An 18,183-nucleotide genomic window follows, 5' to 3' on the forward strand; every position below is an offset into this window, starting at 1 on the left:
TCTCCGTGTTGCCTTGTAACTCCGTGTGATATCCCCTAATATAGAGCTCCGCTTCTGTAACCAACAATCCTCTAGTGTTTGCATGATGTTTAACCCTGTATAATGCATGTGGTCCTTGATGTTTTTTAATGTGCACTGAGGAACCCATTTTCTCTTTTTATGTTGTTGATATCAGCGCTTTTCTTTCCAGTATCTGCAAGTACTATGGCTCTAGGAGAAAACTTTTCAGTTGATTCCTAAAGCAGACACACATCAGATGTGCATCAGTCATCCTCATCTATTTAGATTTTGTTTTAATTAGAATATTTTTTTATACTATATATACTATAGTTAAATATACTATAGTTAAAGCGTTCTATGCATTGTACTATTTTATGGATTATTTTTAACACTTTAACACTTGCTGTGTTGTTTATGAAATGGGTTCCACAGAATCAATATAGTATGCTTCATAGTGTTGTTTGTTGTACATCTGTTTTTTTGTCCTTTGCTAAGCAGACGTTGAAAAATATAGAGTCGAACCCTGATTCGGCAACATTACATAAAGAGAAACGGATGATCTAAATCGGTGATGCTCAAGGGTTATCCTGGAGGATATTTTGAGTTTTATTTAGTATGCTTTTAATGACTAAATTAATCTTCAGTCATGCAGTATTTTAAGTTACCAATTAAGCTCCCAGGACCAGGACTATATCACTAGTCTAAATTACTGGAGCATTGTAAAAGCAATGTCACCATCATTCATTCAGAGAATGTATATCGTTGTGTTGTTGTCTCATCATGGGTTCAGCTGTATGTATTTCAAATTGACACTATTGTACTAAAACGTGCACATTTTCACCCTCCTTCTGTAGCTGTTGTCTTCCTGTCACTAATTTGTGGAAAAACTTCCTTCCTAACTGAAATACAACATAACTAACCTAGAAATGACTACTTACCTCAATGACTGAATTGGCAGTAATAGCAGGCCTGTTTTAATGCTGAATTTCAAGTAATGAAAGGAAAGAGCCACTGTGAACACATACTGTTTAACACTGAATTGTTTAGCACCTTCAGCTGTATGTTTTTAGTCCAGGTTGTGTAATACTTTGTAGCTATTCTAGGCATTTGTTTAACGAACGGAGAAAGATAGATAGAAAGTTTCTTTTTTTTGACAGGGTAAGTCAAGTTCCTAACTGTGTCTTGCCACTTTAAACTACTTGATTGTTTCCCATTTGAAACAGTCACTTAAGAATCCATAAAGCTGATTTTTTATTAGTCTTAATAGATCTTTAATAATTCTCTATACAATGGCAAACCCTAAATCAAGTGTAGGTATGTCCAGCTGATGTTTAAGCTTCATTTGAATTTGAGTCACTCACTATGTGTTAAGGCTATTACAAATGTATTTATGTATAGCTGTGTAGTTTTTGTAAAACATAATCTTTAGACAGATTCAGTATTAATGGAGAATAACTGAACTAAAGTAAAATATGTAGCAATTTAGGGGAGAACCACAAAAACCCTCAGTATTCCATCCTTGGTAATTATGGGTGACAACAGATGCTGGCATCCTAAACAGCACTTCCACTCCACAGAATTGTCACCTCTAGCTTGTGGAGATGCACACTTTGTTGGGATTTTATTGGAATTTAGTTGATTTGTCTGGTGTCTGTTTTTTATTCCAAGTTTCAAATGTTGTTGAAACCAAGTTGTTGGCTTTTCAGAAATATTCCTGAAATTTAACTTTGAATTGATTACAGCTTGTTGGTAGAAAATACTGCTGTCCTTGTAGTTTGCACATGCATGACTTTCCACTCTCCATAAACCATACTTTTATTTAAAGTAGTACATTTTTACAGAATATGTTGTTTTTATCAAGTCCTGTCTAGTTAAATCTGAGTTGAATATATTCATAAGCTATGTTGGGATATGTATTCCTTCTGCAGTCTGAACTCAAGGACTTTTGCTGGACTTTTTTTATGTACAATATACAGTATTAGTATAGAGCACATATTTATTGAATATGCTGCTGCTTGAACCTTGCAATGAAGAATTGTTTTCCTGCACTATTCAAATATCATGTTCTTTACTTGTTAAACAGAGCAGACGGATGTAACCGTACCAGATAAACAAAAAATATTATTGGAAAAGTAGCACAAAACAAGTGGTGCTCTTATATTTCATGATGTCTTGAAACATGCTTCCGTTTTAAAAGATTCTCATAAAGAAATGTTTAAAAATGTCATATTAATTCATGGTACTATCCGCTTTCACTGATGACAGGTTTCAGATTTTGTATTTGCCCCTTTAAAAAAAAATAACATTACTGCGTAATAACTACAATTCTATATCCATGAACGGAAACACACACAACCTGAACACAGAGATGTGGCAGATAGAGACGCTTTATGTAAACAAACTGCAGGTGTAGCAGTGGTGTTTAGACAGGAAACCAGCTATAAGACAGTTACTGGGGGGTAGTAAAATAAGTTGCTGTTGTATAGTCCCTGATCTAGAATGTTCCAGGCTTGGGAATTAGAACTATCAAAACAGTTGTGGTATGGTTGATTTGTCAGAGAATTGTATAGTATGTTACTGGAGACTCAATGACATGCTTTGTAAATGCTTTGACTAAATAAATTTGCCTTGGCACAGTTGGAAGGCCATTAAAATAAATCTAATAACATCATTTTAATAGCAATTTAGTTCTCTGCAGTGCTTATTTCCCTTTCTTCAACATTACCCAAAAACTGACTGGGAAAGAATTTAAATAAAGGTGTACTTTATGAATGACTGATATGCAATCTTGTCATGAAGAAAAGGCACACTGCGTTACCATTTACAACTGCTTTACGACATGGTAGATTAAACAATATTATTATCGGGGACTCATAACACGCTAGGTTTTGTTTGACTTGTTTGGGCAATGCTTTATGGGCTAGGTAGGTGGGAATGAAATAAAAGAACAATAATTAAGTACGCAAGAATATAAAATGCTCTTTTGGTTTAAGTGGTTTGTGAGTTTTATATATTTGCTGCCTAGGAGACATTAAGTTAATTTGTAAACATCTGAGCTGATTCTCTGCATTCCAGGAAAGATGATGAAATTAAGCAGATTGATTTTATACATGTTAATAGTTGTTAGAAAGACTATAGAAGCACTCCCCCAGACGCACACAAATTAATGTTTTCCAAAATGACTGTGTGGATGCCCTAGCTTTGTCACAATCTCTTTGTAAGGATTTTCATTAAAGGAATAATAAATACTGCAGATTATCTCCCACATATTAAACCCTTTCACCATCTACATGATTTAATGTATTTATTTTGGGCTTGTTATATCGTATTTAGTTTTATTTTTTAGGTGAATGTGGTGCGTTGAACACTCTGTGCACATTTGTGGTGGTGTTTTTGTGGATTTGGAAGCTAACTTGCCTGATGGGAATGAACATGGAATTAAACTCAAATGGTTTTTTTGTTTGTCCCTGTAGGCCACATGTGAGCGTGGTTTTGCTGCAATGGAAGAGTCCCACCAGAAAGTGATTGAAGAACTACAGAGGAAGCATCAGCGGGAGTTGGAGAACCTGCATGATGAGAAAGAGAGACTTCTGGCCGAAGAAACGGCTGCTACAATTGCGGGTGAGGGGAGATGCTTGGGCCAACTCTAGAAACATTAATAACCAGAGCTGGTGCGACAGTTTTGACAATAATATATACGGGGTGGAATGTGGAATGGTGTTGAAACATGTTTATCTTGCTGTGTTGACATTTAAGTCAATGTTTCCAGTACCAGTACGATAATACTGGTGTCTTCTAGAAGCAGTACCTTCAACCAAAAGCCAGGCAGTACCAACTTAAACCTTTTCTTTATCCTCAACTAAATACGATGAGATCAAGGTATGCCTCGTTCTCATCTTTTCTTGGTGTGAACATCCAGATCTGGCTTCAGATAAAGCCAGCGTTGTCTTCAGACAGGTTTTAACCACAAAGCTTGCAGCAATAAACAGTGTTGGAGAATTAAAGACATGTGTTTTACCAAGTCAGGCCTCTGATATAGTTCATGAGAAGTGCCTTCTTTTTCCTGTTGGGTTTAACTGTCCTTGGGAGGAATGTACCTGTTTAACGTAGCTTAGGCGACACAGAATACCCAGAAACTTGAAGGTGGTCTTTTGCAACAGATGGTTCCAATTCTCAGAAAGCTGTTCTTCTTGTTTTGTTTTGTTGTTTCTGTTCCAGCCATCGAAGCCATGAAAAACGCACATCGCACAGAGCTTGAGAGGGAACTAGACAAAGCTCGCAAGGCAAACAACAACACTGAAAATGCTGACATCGAAGAAATTCGCAGGCAACATGAGTAAGTATCCTCCTCGGTCAGTCTTAAGTGTCCTCCTCCGCCCAGAAGTGGAGCACTAGAAGACATCTGCCATTCCTATCGTCTGTCCTAATCAACCCAGCTTTTGTAGGCAGAACTCGCACTTCCCTCGACATCAGTTCAGCCATATTTCATGAACAAAGACCTGGCAGTCAGAATTACTGAAGTAAAGCAAACAATACACTGTTCTTCTTAATAATACTTGAACGCCTTTGATGTGGGATATAGTCAGTGACCATAGCAGCTTGTGCAATTAGAAAGCTTTATACTGGGGGTGGCAAACTAAAAAGCCTCAGAAAACACAGATAGCTTAACCTGATTCAATGCGTGAGCTTCATAAAACTAAAACTATTTTATGTTGACGTACACAGCTGCTCACTTGTTAATCATTTAGCCTAGGACCTTCTCCAACTGCGAAGGGGTATGAGTTTAGCGTTTTAACGATTCGTAATTAATGAAGTGTGGTTTTATTCTCGCCTGGTCAATAAATTAAATAATTCACGTAGGTTTCTCCGCGTAAATCTCCGGTAATATGACGGGGTCTTTACAGTTTCTTCACTTACTAATTTCAATTCATCCCTGAGCATAAACGTACGGGCAGGTTTCCTTGTTATTTTAAGAAATTAGGAGTGGAAAGCAAACCGTACAAGATCCTTTCTGGAATTCAGTGCAGAATGAACCGGAGGATTTAGGTGAAAGGTCAGAGCTCGTGTGTATGCCTGCACTGTGGTGCCAGTTTTAGCCAGTCCTGAACAAAGTAGCTCATCGGCGAACTCGACTGACCTGGAAGTGCAAAGCTGCTTGTGCCACTGCCAATCTGGTGAGCTCCGCATAATCAGCGACTCAAAGTCATTCTTGGCTCCCTTTTCGTCTAGCCATTCAATATCCTAAACTTTTACCCCTTTGAGACTTTGATTTAAAATTAAAATCAGAAAAGTTAAATTGTAAGTACAGACACACCCTGAGTTACAAACATCCAACTTCTAAACATTCATCCATACAACCAAAGCTCCATTAGATATTCAGTTTTTTGTTTTTTTTATAATTCAGCCATACGAACACCACCCAGCATGTGGCTGTCACTCTCAGGAACTACTTGCATCAGCATAGCCTAATCAAAAACGGTTTAATATTCAATGTTATTGTTTTTCTGTTTTGTTTAATTATTAGTATTACAACCATATTGGTTTTAACTTTTTTTACATTACAAATGTAAAGTATTTCAGCTACAATATGGATTAAATAGGCTTTTGTGGGCTAGTCTGAGGACCTTACCACCATTTGTAACATTGTTTATATGTGAAAATGAATTCCTTGCAAACAGACTCTTGGAACACAACCCATTTGTAAGTTGGGGACTTCCTGTACAAGGAAATCAGAGATTTCTTACCAAGGTTTTAAGCATGGCGGGTTTAACCCTTTGTGTGTCTGCTCAGCTGGGTTGTTGACATGTTTTAATATTTTAATCTTAAACCTTATTGGTCAGGGATGGGATTCTACAGTCTTTTCTGCATCTAGTGTGTCTGCCTCCAGGAGTGATGGGTAGGGTTAACAGGTGCAGGAGACATGATTTTCAGTAATCCATAGAGCACTGCTTTACAGAATCAGTCATGTTACATCACTGACAAGTGTGTCACTGACACAACAAGTGTCCCACACCTTATTTTATAAGAAACAGATGAGATCTGGAAGCTGCTTTGTTTTCTTCTAACCTGTCTCAGACATCCCATTTCCAGGGAATTGCCTGTTGTTTTTTAGCCATGTTTCCACAGCCGCCTTTCCCAGAAACTATTTATAAGAGTTATTCAGTGTAACCCACAGACTGTATCCAGCGTGGAAATAAAGAAACTTGACCCACGGAATGTCCCCTTGTTTGTTTAGTTAAGTTAAGTTTCTTGGTTCAAGAATACTTGTGTAGTCTTGAGTGACTTCACAGATCCTACTCGAACACAACTGACATAACTACGCTGTGGCAGAGAGGCTTTCGAAGCAAATCTGGAAAAGAAAACTAATTTTTCTCGCACTGCTGTGGTCTTTAGAAAGACATTTTAATTGTCTCCTGGAAAGGCAGGTTTTGAGGAGAGAAGTGGAAAGTGTGTACTCTCTGAACAATGCTGCTCTTTGTCCTTGACTCACAGAGAGGAGTTAGCATCCTTTCAACGGGAGATTGAAGTCCTCTCAGAGCAGTACTCGCAGAAGTGTCTGGAGAATGCCCACCTCGCCCAGGCTCTGGAGGCGGAGCGACAGGCTCTCAGGCAGTGCCAACGCGAGAATCAGGAGCTCAATTCGCACAACCAGGTGCTGTACCCTGCCGTGTTGTGGAACCTGGCCCCTTGACACTTCATGTTCTACTTTGGATGCATTCATATTGTAGCGATATAGGCTTTTTGCTACGTGGGTTCATCAACAAATAAGACAGACAGGTTGTAGTCCTTACATTTAACAGTCCCAGATCACTACAATATAATACAATACAGCTTCACAATTATAAGCAAAAACGTATAATTTCCTTACTGGTATTAAGGTAGCATTGTGATTTTGGGTTATATTGTCTTTTTCTCAATGCCACATAGTGACACATGCTGGGAGTTACCCTGTCCCCTTGAAACTGTTCTCTATCAAGAGTTTCAGGGGCTGGGGCTGCTCCCTCCATGAAGGATTTATTGATTTTATTCATCTCAAAGCCCAAAACAAAGCACCACACTGACACAGCACATAGAAATGAAGACGTGTTTTTTCTGACAGACCAAATTAGTTATCGGCAGTCAGTCATACACTGAAGTGACTCAGCTTTTCTTAGCTCTTGAAACAAAATACGAGGTGTCTCTCTGAAACTGAAAACGCCAATTTTGTGGATGTTGCAGGAACTGAATAATTGCCTGGCTGCTGAAATAACGAAGCTGAGATCAATGGTCACCAGTGAGGATGGCATCGACACCTGTACCTTAATACACGGCAAGGAGGTGTATGAGCTTGAGGTGAGGGTACAGGCATGAGAGACAGACCGGTTTCTGCCATTTTATCAGTGTTGCCAGCTGGAGTGTTGATGAGTGCGCACTAGGAAATGTAGATTTTTGCCAAGCATGTACAAATGTATTCTTTGTTGGCTTGTCCATATTTCAGACAGTTGAATTTAAAAGAATTAAGCTGACTGCACATAAAAACAAGCTAGGAACATTAACATCTGGAGTAAAAGCATATCATTTTCTTTTTTGGTGTGCTTTATTTGTGTGCTGAACAAATGGCAGTCAAATCATTGGTTTTGCATTGAGAGTTATTCAAAAGTGTTTGGGTTTGTCACCTGTGCAGTACAGGGATATTTGCCAAAGTGCACACTGTGGCTGAAAATTATACTTTTACTGGAAAAAGTATGATCCAAATTATTAATGTAATTAAGTGTAGCATGCAGTGGTCTGAAAACTGAGAATTACTTTTATGTTCTGTATTTCCATGTTGGATTTCTGAGTTTTCCATTGGTTTTCCTTGTGACTCCCAATGATTAGCCACTAGGTGTCAGCCTTGCCAAATCAACAAAGTCTCGGCATGTGGTCTGCGTAGCTCTTCCCTGAAAACCCTGAAGGGATGAATTGGAGTTTACATTACTGTGTTTGTCAGGACATTTGACATGTCATGGGAGGCTATCATGTCTTACTCTTGTGACCCTTTCACCTAAGGCTGTTTAGTTTAAAAATATATACAGTGTAAATATACAAGCTATTTTCATTATTTACCTTCCTGCTTACTGAATAAACATTACCCGTGTGGTAAGTTAGAAGCTTGTTCTTAGTAATGGTTTTTGCTTCTATTCTTTTCCAGGTTATGTTGCGGGTGAAGGAATCCGAAGTTCAGTATCTGAAGCAGGAGATAAATTCCCTTAAAGATGAACTGCAGGCTGCTCAAAGAGTAAGTAACAATAGAAAAGTATTCAGCTATATTTTTAGTCAGGGCCTTCCATGGAAGTCAGCTATACACAATAGTTAGTACCTTCCCTTAAGTCTGTTGTCTTTCCTCAAAAATAAATGTAATAAGTAAAAATAACAAATCCAAAGATCAGTGTAAATGGAAATAAAACAGAATTGCTAATAAAGTAGAGGTCCAAATGCAGTTTATTCACTTGGCATCCAGACCGCAAGTTCAATAGCTACAATAACCATTTTATTTACAATTCTTGGAAAATTATATACATGTGTGTATATATGGATATGTCTATTTATATACTGCTCATACAGTCATAATCCAGAAATTCATAATGTCCCTGGTGTGATTTCTTGTGTAATGTGTGAAAATCCAATATTATAACCCGATAACAACATTAAGTAAACACAGATATAGTTGTAGTAAGATAAGCTTTAATATGTAAGATGGAGGCTTGAGATTGTCATTCAAATTTAATTATGAACTATGAAATAATAATAATAATAATAATGTCAACAGTATTAAAAGCATTAAGAGAATTGATTTCCTTTCAGGACAAGAAGTATGCAACTGATAAATATAAAGACATTTACACCGAACTCAGTATTGTGAAGGCCAAAGGAGAGAGGGATCTGTGTCGCCTCAGGGAGCAGTTACAGTTGGCCCACGAGGCGCTGGGGGAGCCCTCAATGGATGACGTGGATCGTAGTGGCTATGGTACAAATCCTTTCTAATGCTGACCTTTGTCCTTGCTCAGGAAATTGAAATTTAGATGGGGATATATGTATACACTACGTGTTTTAATGTTTAAATGGCTTACTTTGGCAAGCTATGCCATCAAAGCCATAGTTTTAATTAATTGCACAATTATCCTATATAATCTAAATGTTAATCCTTTTTTTAAATATTTTAAACACTTGCGTTATTGAACCTCTAGTTCATGCTTTGCACAACATATACTCTACGCCAACTATACACATCTGAAGCAGCTTCAGTGTTTTCCATTCTCTAAATGTGTAAGTTATGGCAGTTACTGGACTACTTTTTTGTAACACTTTTTATAAACCCTCGGCCAGTTACGTTAAAGAAAGTGAAAGTACGATCCTGAAGCTTTCTTGCCGAATCGGATAAAGATCAAAGTTTCTGATCCTTTTGTCAGATATCATGAAGTCGAAAAGCAACCCAGACATCCTCAAGATGGCAGCAGCAGCGAAACGCTCAGAGAGGACATTGAGGTCAAAGGTAAGCATTTCTGTACAGTACGGACCTCCTAGAGTGTTTTTTTTTAAATCAAAAACAAAACAAAAAAGCTGAAGTTACAGGGCAAGAGGTTATGCTTTCTAGAACTGAACAGCAAATGAACACTGTGCAAATCACCACAGAACATTCTTGAACCTTGCATTGCCAAGTGCAGGAAGGGTAGGCAAGAAAAATCACAAGCCTTGAATCACTTCCAGCAGGCTTTGCCCTTCAGACAGTATCCTGTTGAGAATGGTAAACATGAGATCTGTACTCCTTTACAACAGATTGACCACCGCACGGCTTCGTAGACTCTTTACATAAAATGCATATTCGTCCAGCCTTTACAGTTTATTGGGGTAACTCTGCCCCTAGTGACACTCAGGACATGGGACATTTGTTCATTTTTATGGAGTACTGGACAGATTTTGTTTTATTATTATGATGGGAAAATGCAGCTCACTAGTATGATATAGTTCCATAACAATGCAAGCCTACAAAAGCACATTTGTTTTTAAATGAAGGAACGCATCTGCACAGTCTGACCTTAGACAACGCCCTGGAACACATGGAGTCAATAGCTGTTGGAGGTAGCAAGGCCACATTGCCAAATCATTTTTCTGTCCAGTACCTTCATATACAGAATTATACCAAGATTAAATGCCTGTTTTTCAGTTTTAGATGTATAATGGGATTTTACTCTTCCATACTAATTGATACAACACTGGTTTATGTGAACCTAACCAATTCAGGTTGGGGTGTGTATGTGTGTGTTACAGCAGCTTAGAAGGAGGATATTGGTGGATTTTTATAAACCTAGTTCTGGTAACAGGAAGGCGGATTAGTGACCTTCTTTGTCAGACTCAGGGATGCTTATTTCTTCTGTTTCGGGAGCCAACTGTCTTAAACATCTGACGGGATTATTCGTTGCTGCTTAAAGTGAAACAGTTGTTCTTGAGCAAGATTCCTTTGTATTTCTTCTCGGAATACTGAAGTAGAAGACTGGCTTATTTTTATATTATTATATCATATTATATTATATTTTAAGCAGTGTTACAAATCATTTTGATTTGGCATTAATCCAAAAGCATGTATGGACTGCACTGTTACATTAAGTCTTAGTATTTACATGTTCAGTTATGTACTAAGATCTAATAGCAATTGGTATCTGGAATTCAAAATGTTTATTCCCCAAGTTTAGCACAGTTTACAGTAACTGTGAAGGTGAAATGTATGAAAAATGTGAAGTACTTAACAGGTTGTTCCAGAAAAAAATTGTTAGTAAACGTAAGGGTCTTTTTTTATTAATGAAACCTGGATTATATAATAAAGGCTTCTTGAAATGTTTAACAAATAAAGCAGATGCAGGAAAACTTGATTACATACAATTTGGCCACTTTTATAGATATCAGCAGGCCATAAACAACGTACATGTAAACATTGAAAAGTGTGTTCTGATTAAAAGATAAAATCTATTAAGTCCTGTAAAAGTTTTATGTTTCTTGAAACTTCACGTCAAAGATGTATATAACTGTCACGTATTTCGTTTTTTGTCATGATGCCAGAGCAAGAACAGAGAGACACTTGATTTGTGATGATTTTGTCATAAGATTAGCATCTCTTTTATGCTGAATGACACCAAAAACGCATTCAGTTTAGTTAGTGGGCATTTTAATTTGGCTACCCGTATTACATTTGACAGCTGCACAAGAGGAAAAGCTTGGTAAATGCAGTGTTTTTATCCCACAGTAATGTAGCTGTTGATTCTTAACACACCCTGGTACGTTTCCTCCCTTTGTCTTCAGTCTGTGAGTCGCGACATGCCCTGGGATAGCTAAAGCTGGCTGAAGACCTAATGACACCTCCTTTAGGTAAACCTTCTGAAAAGATGCATTCCCTTTAGGAAGATCCATGCTTGTTAAAGATTCCTTTGCTTATAAAATGCTGCTTTCCCATGGAGGTGTGTACATAGTTTTTATTTCTTTGTTTTTCCCAAAATACCACTGGCTTTCTCCTCTCTTTTTTTTTTAATCCACTTAATTCACAAGAATTAAGTGACATGCATATTTTATAATGGCTGTTGAAAAGACCACCTAAAAAACCTAACAAACTTATGCGCCGTTGAGAAACCTGGGCGATTCCTTAACAAATCTCCCAATGTGTTGCACCCTTCCATGTCTGATTTACACCAAACTTTGTGCTTATGGTTGTTTCAAGAACAAAAGCCAGGTGCCTGAAAAAAAAAAAGAACTACGTTTGATGTAAGTCATAAACAGTAGAGTTTAACATCTAGTTTATTTAGGGCAATTCGTCACAGAATAACCCAATTTAGACATCTCGATATAAATGGGGGTGACTTTTTTGGAGTACTTGATACAGGGAATTTGACCATAATTAACTAACATATACAATAAATAAAAGCACAATTATGACCCCGTTCATTATGCACACTTGCACAGCAGTGTCAAGAATGAATGCCATTGTGCATATCCGTAATCTCAGTTTCATTAACTTCTTAATTGTTGATGGAGGAAATGTTTTGTCCAGGGCTTACCTTACTGAGATACTGAGTCTATAACAGTGATCATGAATATTAAATATATTGCACACTTCAAGTTTCCAAAATGTAGGTGCCACTGAAGTTACGAGGCATCCAATTCAGTATTTATCTGGACGGGCAGGTTTCCTTCATGGTTTATTTGGTGATGGGGCATTTGCGCACCTTTTTGGGCTTTTGCTGTGTTTTTGTAACCAAAATACCAGCTTGGGTACCCCCTAAACAGATCATCCTAACTTCTTCAATAGAGTATCCATCCAGGAAAAATGTACAGTAGCAGCTGTAATACTTTAATTGATCAACTAAATCAAAGAGTCGGAGCGTCTTGCGTGTTCTTTTTATCCTAACGTTTCCTGCCCTGTTGAAGAGGTGATGATCTGTTTGGGGAAGCCAGGATATTTAACAAGCACAGGGTACTGGTGTGGTTATGGGACCCTTAAACTGTAACATTTGGAGATACTAACTAACTTGCATGTGTTTGAAGGGCTGTCCATGGTGTATTGTTTGTAAAAGCATTTCAAAGGAAGATATGCAGGAAAAAGGTATGGTACAACAGTCACTTACTGCAAGCAATATTATTATCCATTGTTTCCTCCACTGCATTGTGGCCAACATACTTGTGGCTGTCAAAGCAACTTAAAATGTCAAGAAAAATACCATTGAAAATCTTCTCATAGGCAGACGTTTAAGAGATTATATCTGACATACATTTTAATTAGCTCTAAATTATATCACCCTTATTTACTGAAGGGTTATGGCTGACATTTGGGGACAATCCAACAGGAAATTATTGTGCGTGTGCGTTTGCATGCGCATGTGTGCGTGTGTGTCTTCCACAAAGCAATATTTCCACAGGTATATCAATTATGCAAAGTGCCTAGGAAAGCACACTTCTGTTTGCAAGCTAGTCTCTAGATTTCCTTGGAGAATGTTTTTGTGCTCAATTTCATCCTCTTGAAAGATACGAGGAAGAAATGAAAATCTGACATTTAAATTCATAAAGGATACGAAAAATCAACCACAAAAGCCATGCTGTTAGTGTGATATCCTGTGCATTACAGCTGCTTCAAAACACTTTAGCAAAGATTTAAATACATTCATCAATATATAGATGCATACATATGTGCATATACAGACACATATTATATGAAAATGAACCTGCGTAACACAAAATGTTTAACAGATTTGTTTAATCTAAGAAAATGTAAGTAGGTCAATGGATTCTCAAATGTTGTCTAACATGTCAGGTATGAGATATTATGGCAAAATCAAAAGAAAAGTTAAAATGAGATGGAGTATATTTGGACGAAACACCACGCTATTGAAAGGAAATTACCCATTTGCCTGAAGAGAAAAGTAATTGATTAATGCATATTACCAGTGATAATGTATTGTTATGAAACCTGCTCACTTCATGCAAAAATGTTACAGAAACTACAGACGACACAAAGAATCATGGACAGTGTGTGGTTGTTATAACAAAAAGAGCTAGAAAACAAACTAAATGGATCCAAAAACAAATGAATAAATGTGAAATGTAAAATTGCAATGGACTGGATTGCAAAAAGAACAGATCAAAGATGGACAAAGAGAAATTGAAAAATTGAAGTTGAGCACACGGGATGGGAAAAGGCGATCATAAACTTTGCAGATATGAAAAAGAGAAGTTCTAGATAGAACATGGACAAAACTTAGGGAGGCCTTCTGACAAAGAAATTATCAGTCTATAATTTTAATGGTAGGTGTATTTTAACAGTGAGAGACAGAATAACAACAAAAAAATCCAGAAAAACACATTTCAAAAAAGTTATGAATTGATTTGCATGTTAATGAGGGAAATAAGTATTTGACCCCTTTGACTTAGTACTTGGTGGCAAAACCCTTGTTGGCAATCACAGAGGTCAGACGTTTCTTGTAGTTGGCCACCAGGTTTGCACAAATCTCAGGAGGGATTTTGTCCCAATCCTCTTTGCAGATCCTCTCAAAGTCATTAAGGTTTCGAGGCTGACGTTTGGCAACTCGAACCTTCAGCTCCCTCCACAGATTTTCTATGGGATTAAGGTCTGGAGACTGGCTTGGCCACTCCAGGACCTTAATGTGCTTCTTCTTGAGCCACTCCTTTGTTGCCTTGGCTGTGTGTTTTGGGTCATTGTCATGCTTGAATACCCATCCACGACCCATTTTCAATGCCCTGGCTGAGGGAAGGAGGTTCTCACCCAAGATTTGACGGTACATGGCCCCGTCCATCGTCCCTTTGATGCGGTGCAGTTGTCCTGTCCCCTTAGCAGAAAAACACCCCCAAAGCATAATGTTTCCACCTCCATGTTTGACGGTGGGGATGGTGTTCTTGGGGTCATTCCTCCTCCTCCAAACATGGCGAGTTGAGTTGATGCCAAAGAGCTCGATTTTGGTCTCATCTGACCACAACACTTTCACCCAGTTCTCCTCTGAATCATTCAGATGTTCATTGACAAACTTCAGACGGGCCTGTACATGTGCTTTCTTGAGCAGGGGGACCTTGCAGGCGCTGCAGGATTTCAGTCCTTCACGGCGTAGTGTGTTACCAATTGTTTTCTTCGTGACTATGGTCCCAGCTGCCTTCTGGATTTTTTTGTTGTTATTCTGTCTCTCACTGTTAAAATACACCTACCATTAAAATTATAGACTGATCATTTATTTGTGGGCAAACGTACAAAATCAGCAGGGGATCAAATACTTTTTTTCCCTCACTGTGTGTGTGAGTGTGTGTGTGTGTGTGTGTATATATATATATACACACACATACACAGTACTGTTCAAAAGTTTTAGGCAGGTATGAAAAAATGCTGTAAAGTAAGAATGCCTTTAAAAATAGACATGTGAATAGATTATATTTATCAATTAACATAATGCATAGTGAGTGAACAGAAGAAAAATCCACATCAAATCAATATTTGGTGTGACCACCCTTTGCCTTCAAAACAGCATCAGTTCTTCTAGGTTCACTTGCACACAGTTTTTGAAGGAACTCGGCAGGTAGGTTGGCCCAAACATCTTGGAGAACTAACCACAGTTCTTCTGTGGATTTAGGCAGCCTCAGTTGCTTCTCTCTCTTCATGTAATCCCAGACAGACTCGATGATGTTGAGATCAGGGCTCTGTGGGGGCCAAACCATCACTTCCAGGACTCCTTGTTCTTCTTTACACTGAAGATAGTTCTTAATGACTGTCACTGTATGTTTGAGGTCATTGTCATGCTGCAGAATATATTTGGGGCCAATCAGATCTGCCTGTACTTCTCAGCACTGAGGAGACCATTCTTTCTGACCAAATCCCCAACTCCATTTGCTGAAATGCAGCCCCAAACTTGCAAGGAACCTCCACCATGCTTCACTGTTGCCTGCAGACACTTATTCATGTACCGCTCTCCAGCCCTTCGGCCAACAAACTACCTTCTGCTACAGCCAAATATTTCACATTCTGACTCATCAGTCCAGAGCACCTGCTGCCATTTTTCTGCACCCCAGTTCCTGTGTTTTCATGCATAGTTGAGTCGCTTGGCCTTGTTGCCACATCGGAGGTATGGCTTTTTGGCCGCAAGTCTTCCATGAAGGCCACTTCTGACCAGACTTCTCCGGACAGTAGATGGGTGTACCAGGGTCCCACTGTTTTCTGCCAATTCTGAGCTGATGGCACTGATGGACATCTTCCGTTTGCGAAGGGAAGTAAGCATGATGTGTCTTTCATCTGCTGCAGTAAGTTTCCTTGGCCGACCACTGCATCTACGGTCCTCAACGTTGCCCATTCAATGGTGCTTCTTCAAAAGAGCTTGGACAGCACATCTGGAAACCCCTGTCTGCCTTGAAATGTCTGCCTGGGAGAGACCTTGCTGATGCAGTATAACTACCCTGTTGCTGTGCTCAGTCTTGCCATGATGTATGACTTTTGACAGTAAACTGTCTTCAGCAGCCTCACCTTGTTAGCTGAGTTTGGCTGTTCCTCACCCAGTTTTATTCCTCCTACACAGCTGTTTCTGTTTCACTTAATGATTGTGTTTCAACCTACATATTGAATTGATGATCATTAGCACCTTTTTGGTATAATTGTTTAATCATACACCTGACTATAGGCCTACAAGATCCCTGACTTTGTGCAAGTGTACCTAGAAGAATTGATGCTGTTTTGAAGGCAAAGGTGGTCACACCAAATATGGATTTGATGTAGATTTTCCTTGTGTTCACTCACTTTGCATTTAGTTAATTGATAAATATAATCTATTAACGTGTCTATTTTTGATAGCATTTTTACTTTACAGCATTTTTTCACACCTGCCAAAAACATTTGCACGATACTGTATACAGCTCTGGAAGAAATTAAGAGTTCACTACAAGTTCAGAAAGCAATGTTAAGTGGTCTCTTAATTTTAGTGGTAACTGTATATATACATAATGTCCATGCTAGTTTCTACTCTGGTAGTCTGCTGGGGGAAGTTAAATATTTCAAGAGTGTGATGCACACATGAAGAGCAACACAATTCCTTGTACAGTACAGTGGCAGCCTCTAAGATACAAACACCTCTTCAGTATCTCCTGGTAGTGTCTTTGCTCTATCCAGTTGTATCTTGGGGGTTGTCCTTTGATTTGATTTCTTTTAAGCAGACCAGATTTTCATTTTTTAATTTATTTTTCTTAATCCTGCCTGTAGCGCTGGTTGTGTTTTATGTTTCATAATCCTATGCTCCAAACAGCATAGAGGAAAGTAGACAATAAACACAGGCTGCACCCCATACCCCTAACCACCTTACAACCAAAAACAAAAACATGTGACTCCCCGTTAATGCACATGTCAAAAGAACACAAAAATCAAACCATACATATGAATTCTGGAGATGCATTGCAGTTGTTTGTATCCCACGAGATGACTGGCATGCTTGCTGTTAGTATTAAGGAAGCAGTGTAACTGTGTGACTGCCTTGCAACCTTCGGTTTAACAAACTTCAGAAAATTTAGCCTTTTATGTGCAAACACTCTAACCTTTATTTTATTGTCTTCTGCTTCTTTCCAGAGTCTCAAGGAAGGTCTGACTGCTGAGCAGAGGCTCCATCTGTTCGACAACAAAGAGACAAAAGAGTTTTAACACCATTAAGACTATGAGCCTTGCTGCATGTTTATAGAGACACTATATTTTAGCCCAGTACTTAATCATCTAGAAATACAATGCTACACTGGTTACACAAGTCTTATTTTTAACACGGTATTAAGGTTTGATTTTATGTCTAGAAATTTGCATTCCATGCACTACAGTTACTGTGACTTTAGATCGCTATATCTCACTGTAAATATTCTGTATTTTTTATGGAGCATCTATCATGCTTATTCTAAACACTACTGTATAAGCTACGGTTTTAAACCTGCTCATCGTTCATGTAAATAGCCAAAGGAATAAGTCCAATTACAATGTGTCGCATCACAACTTGATGATCGGATATAATTTCAGAACAACTGTAGCGCTGTTATTGCCTTCGGGGTTTGTATGTGACGTGTTGATATGCACACATTTTAAAGCGTCGCCTCGGTTTCCCTGACCATTTCAGTGCAAATGTTTGCTTGCTTATCAGGACAGAATAAAATAACATTTGCCTGCATCATTTTACAAGTTTAAACCTGGCTTGGCTTAACCATGCTTGTTAGCCTGTATAGTTCTGGTTTTGTAAATGGTGCATCAGCATCTTGCTGTAAGTTAAAACAAAAAAACAAAAAACATAATAATAATATTAATAATATTAAGGACCAATGAAGGCAATGGCTAAATTGACATGGATGGGAATGGCTGTTATTATTTTTTTTCCATTATGTAATCGTAATGGTTCGCTCAGCTGTATGGGAGTACAAAGGTTTTAAGTTGGTTATTTTTGTAGTGTTGTCCAGTGGCAGTTTCCTTTGTATTTATTTAAATGTTTGGACTTTTTTGTCTGAAGTTTCATTTCCCTGTACTCTGTCATTGTAAATACACAGCAAATGTACACCAACTGACTCCAGGTTTATTAGCAATAAATATTTTTGCACCATGTCTGATTTGAGTTGTCTTTGTAATTCTTTGATTGTTGGTTTGTTTGTTTTTCTGTGAACGCCTCCGAAATG

The 18,183-nt window shown here is 38.2% G+C and overlaps 1 protein-coding gene across 3 annotated transcripts in view; it reads left to right on the top strand.

The window, feature by feature from the left end:
• Window positions 1-18,112, top strand: part of mprip (myosin phosphatase Rho interacting protein) — a 62,747-nt gene extending 44,635 nt beyond the window's left edge. For 2 of the 3 annotated variants that reach the window (XM_066704725.1, XM_066704726.1), the window contains exons 17-24: window positions 3,474-3,621; window positions 4,219-4,336; window positions 6,493-6,652; window positions 7,219-7,332; window positions 8,171-8,257; window positions 8,824-8,986; window positions 9,429-9,511; window positions 17,108-18,112. In XM_066704725.1, the coding sequence (XP_066560822.1) occupies window positions 3,474-3,621; window positions 4,219-4,336; window positions 6,493-6,652; window positions 7,219-7,332; window positions 8,171-8,257; window positions 8,824-8,986; window positions 9,429-9,511; window positions 17,108-17,179 (945 nt within the window). In that variant the 3' untranslated portion in view covers window positions 17,180-18,112. Of the gene's footprint in view, window positions 1-3,473; window positions 3,622-4,218; window positions 4,337-6,492; window positions 6,653-7,218; window positions 7,333-8,170; window positions 8,258-8,823; window positions 8,987-9,428; window positions 9,512-11,313; window positions 11,380-17,107 lie in introns of all 3 variants that reach the window. The other variant, XM_066704727.1, reaches the window with a different exon arrangement.
• The last annotated feature ends 71 nt before the right edge of the window (window positions 18,113-18,183 follow it).

This window comes from Amia ocellicauda, chromosome 5 (genome assembly GCF_036373705.1).
Source record: "Amia ocellicauda isolate fAmiCal2 chromosome 5, fAmiCal2.hap1, whole genome shotgun sequence".
Taxonomy (NCBI): Eukaryota; Metazoa; Chordata; class Actinopteri; order Amiiformes; family Amiidae; genus Amia; species Amia ocellicauda.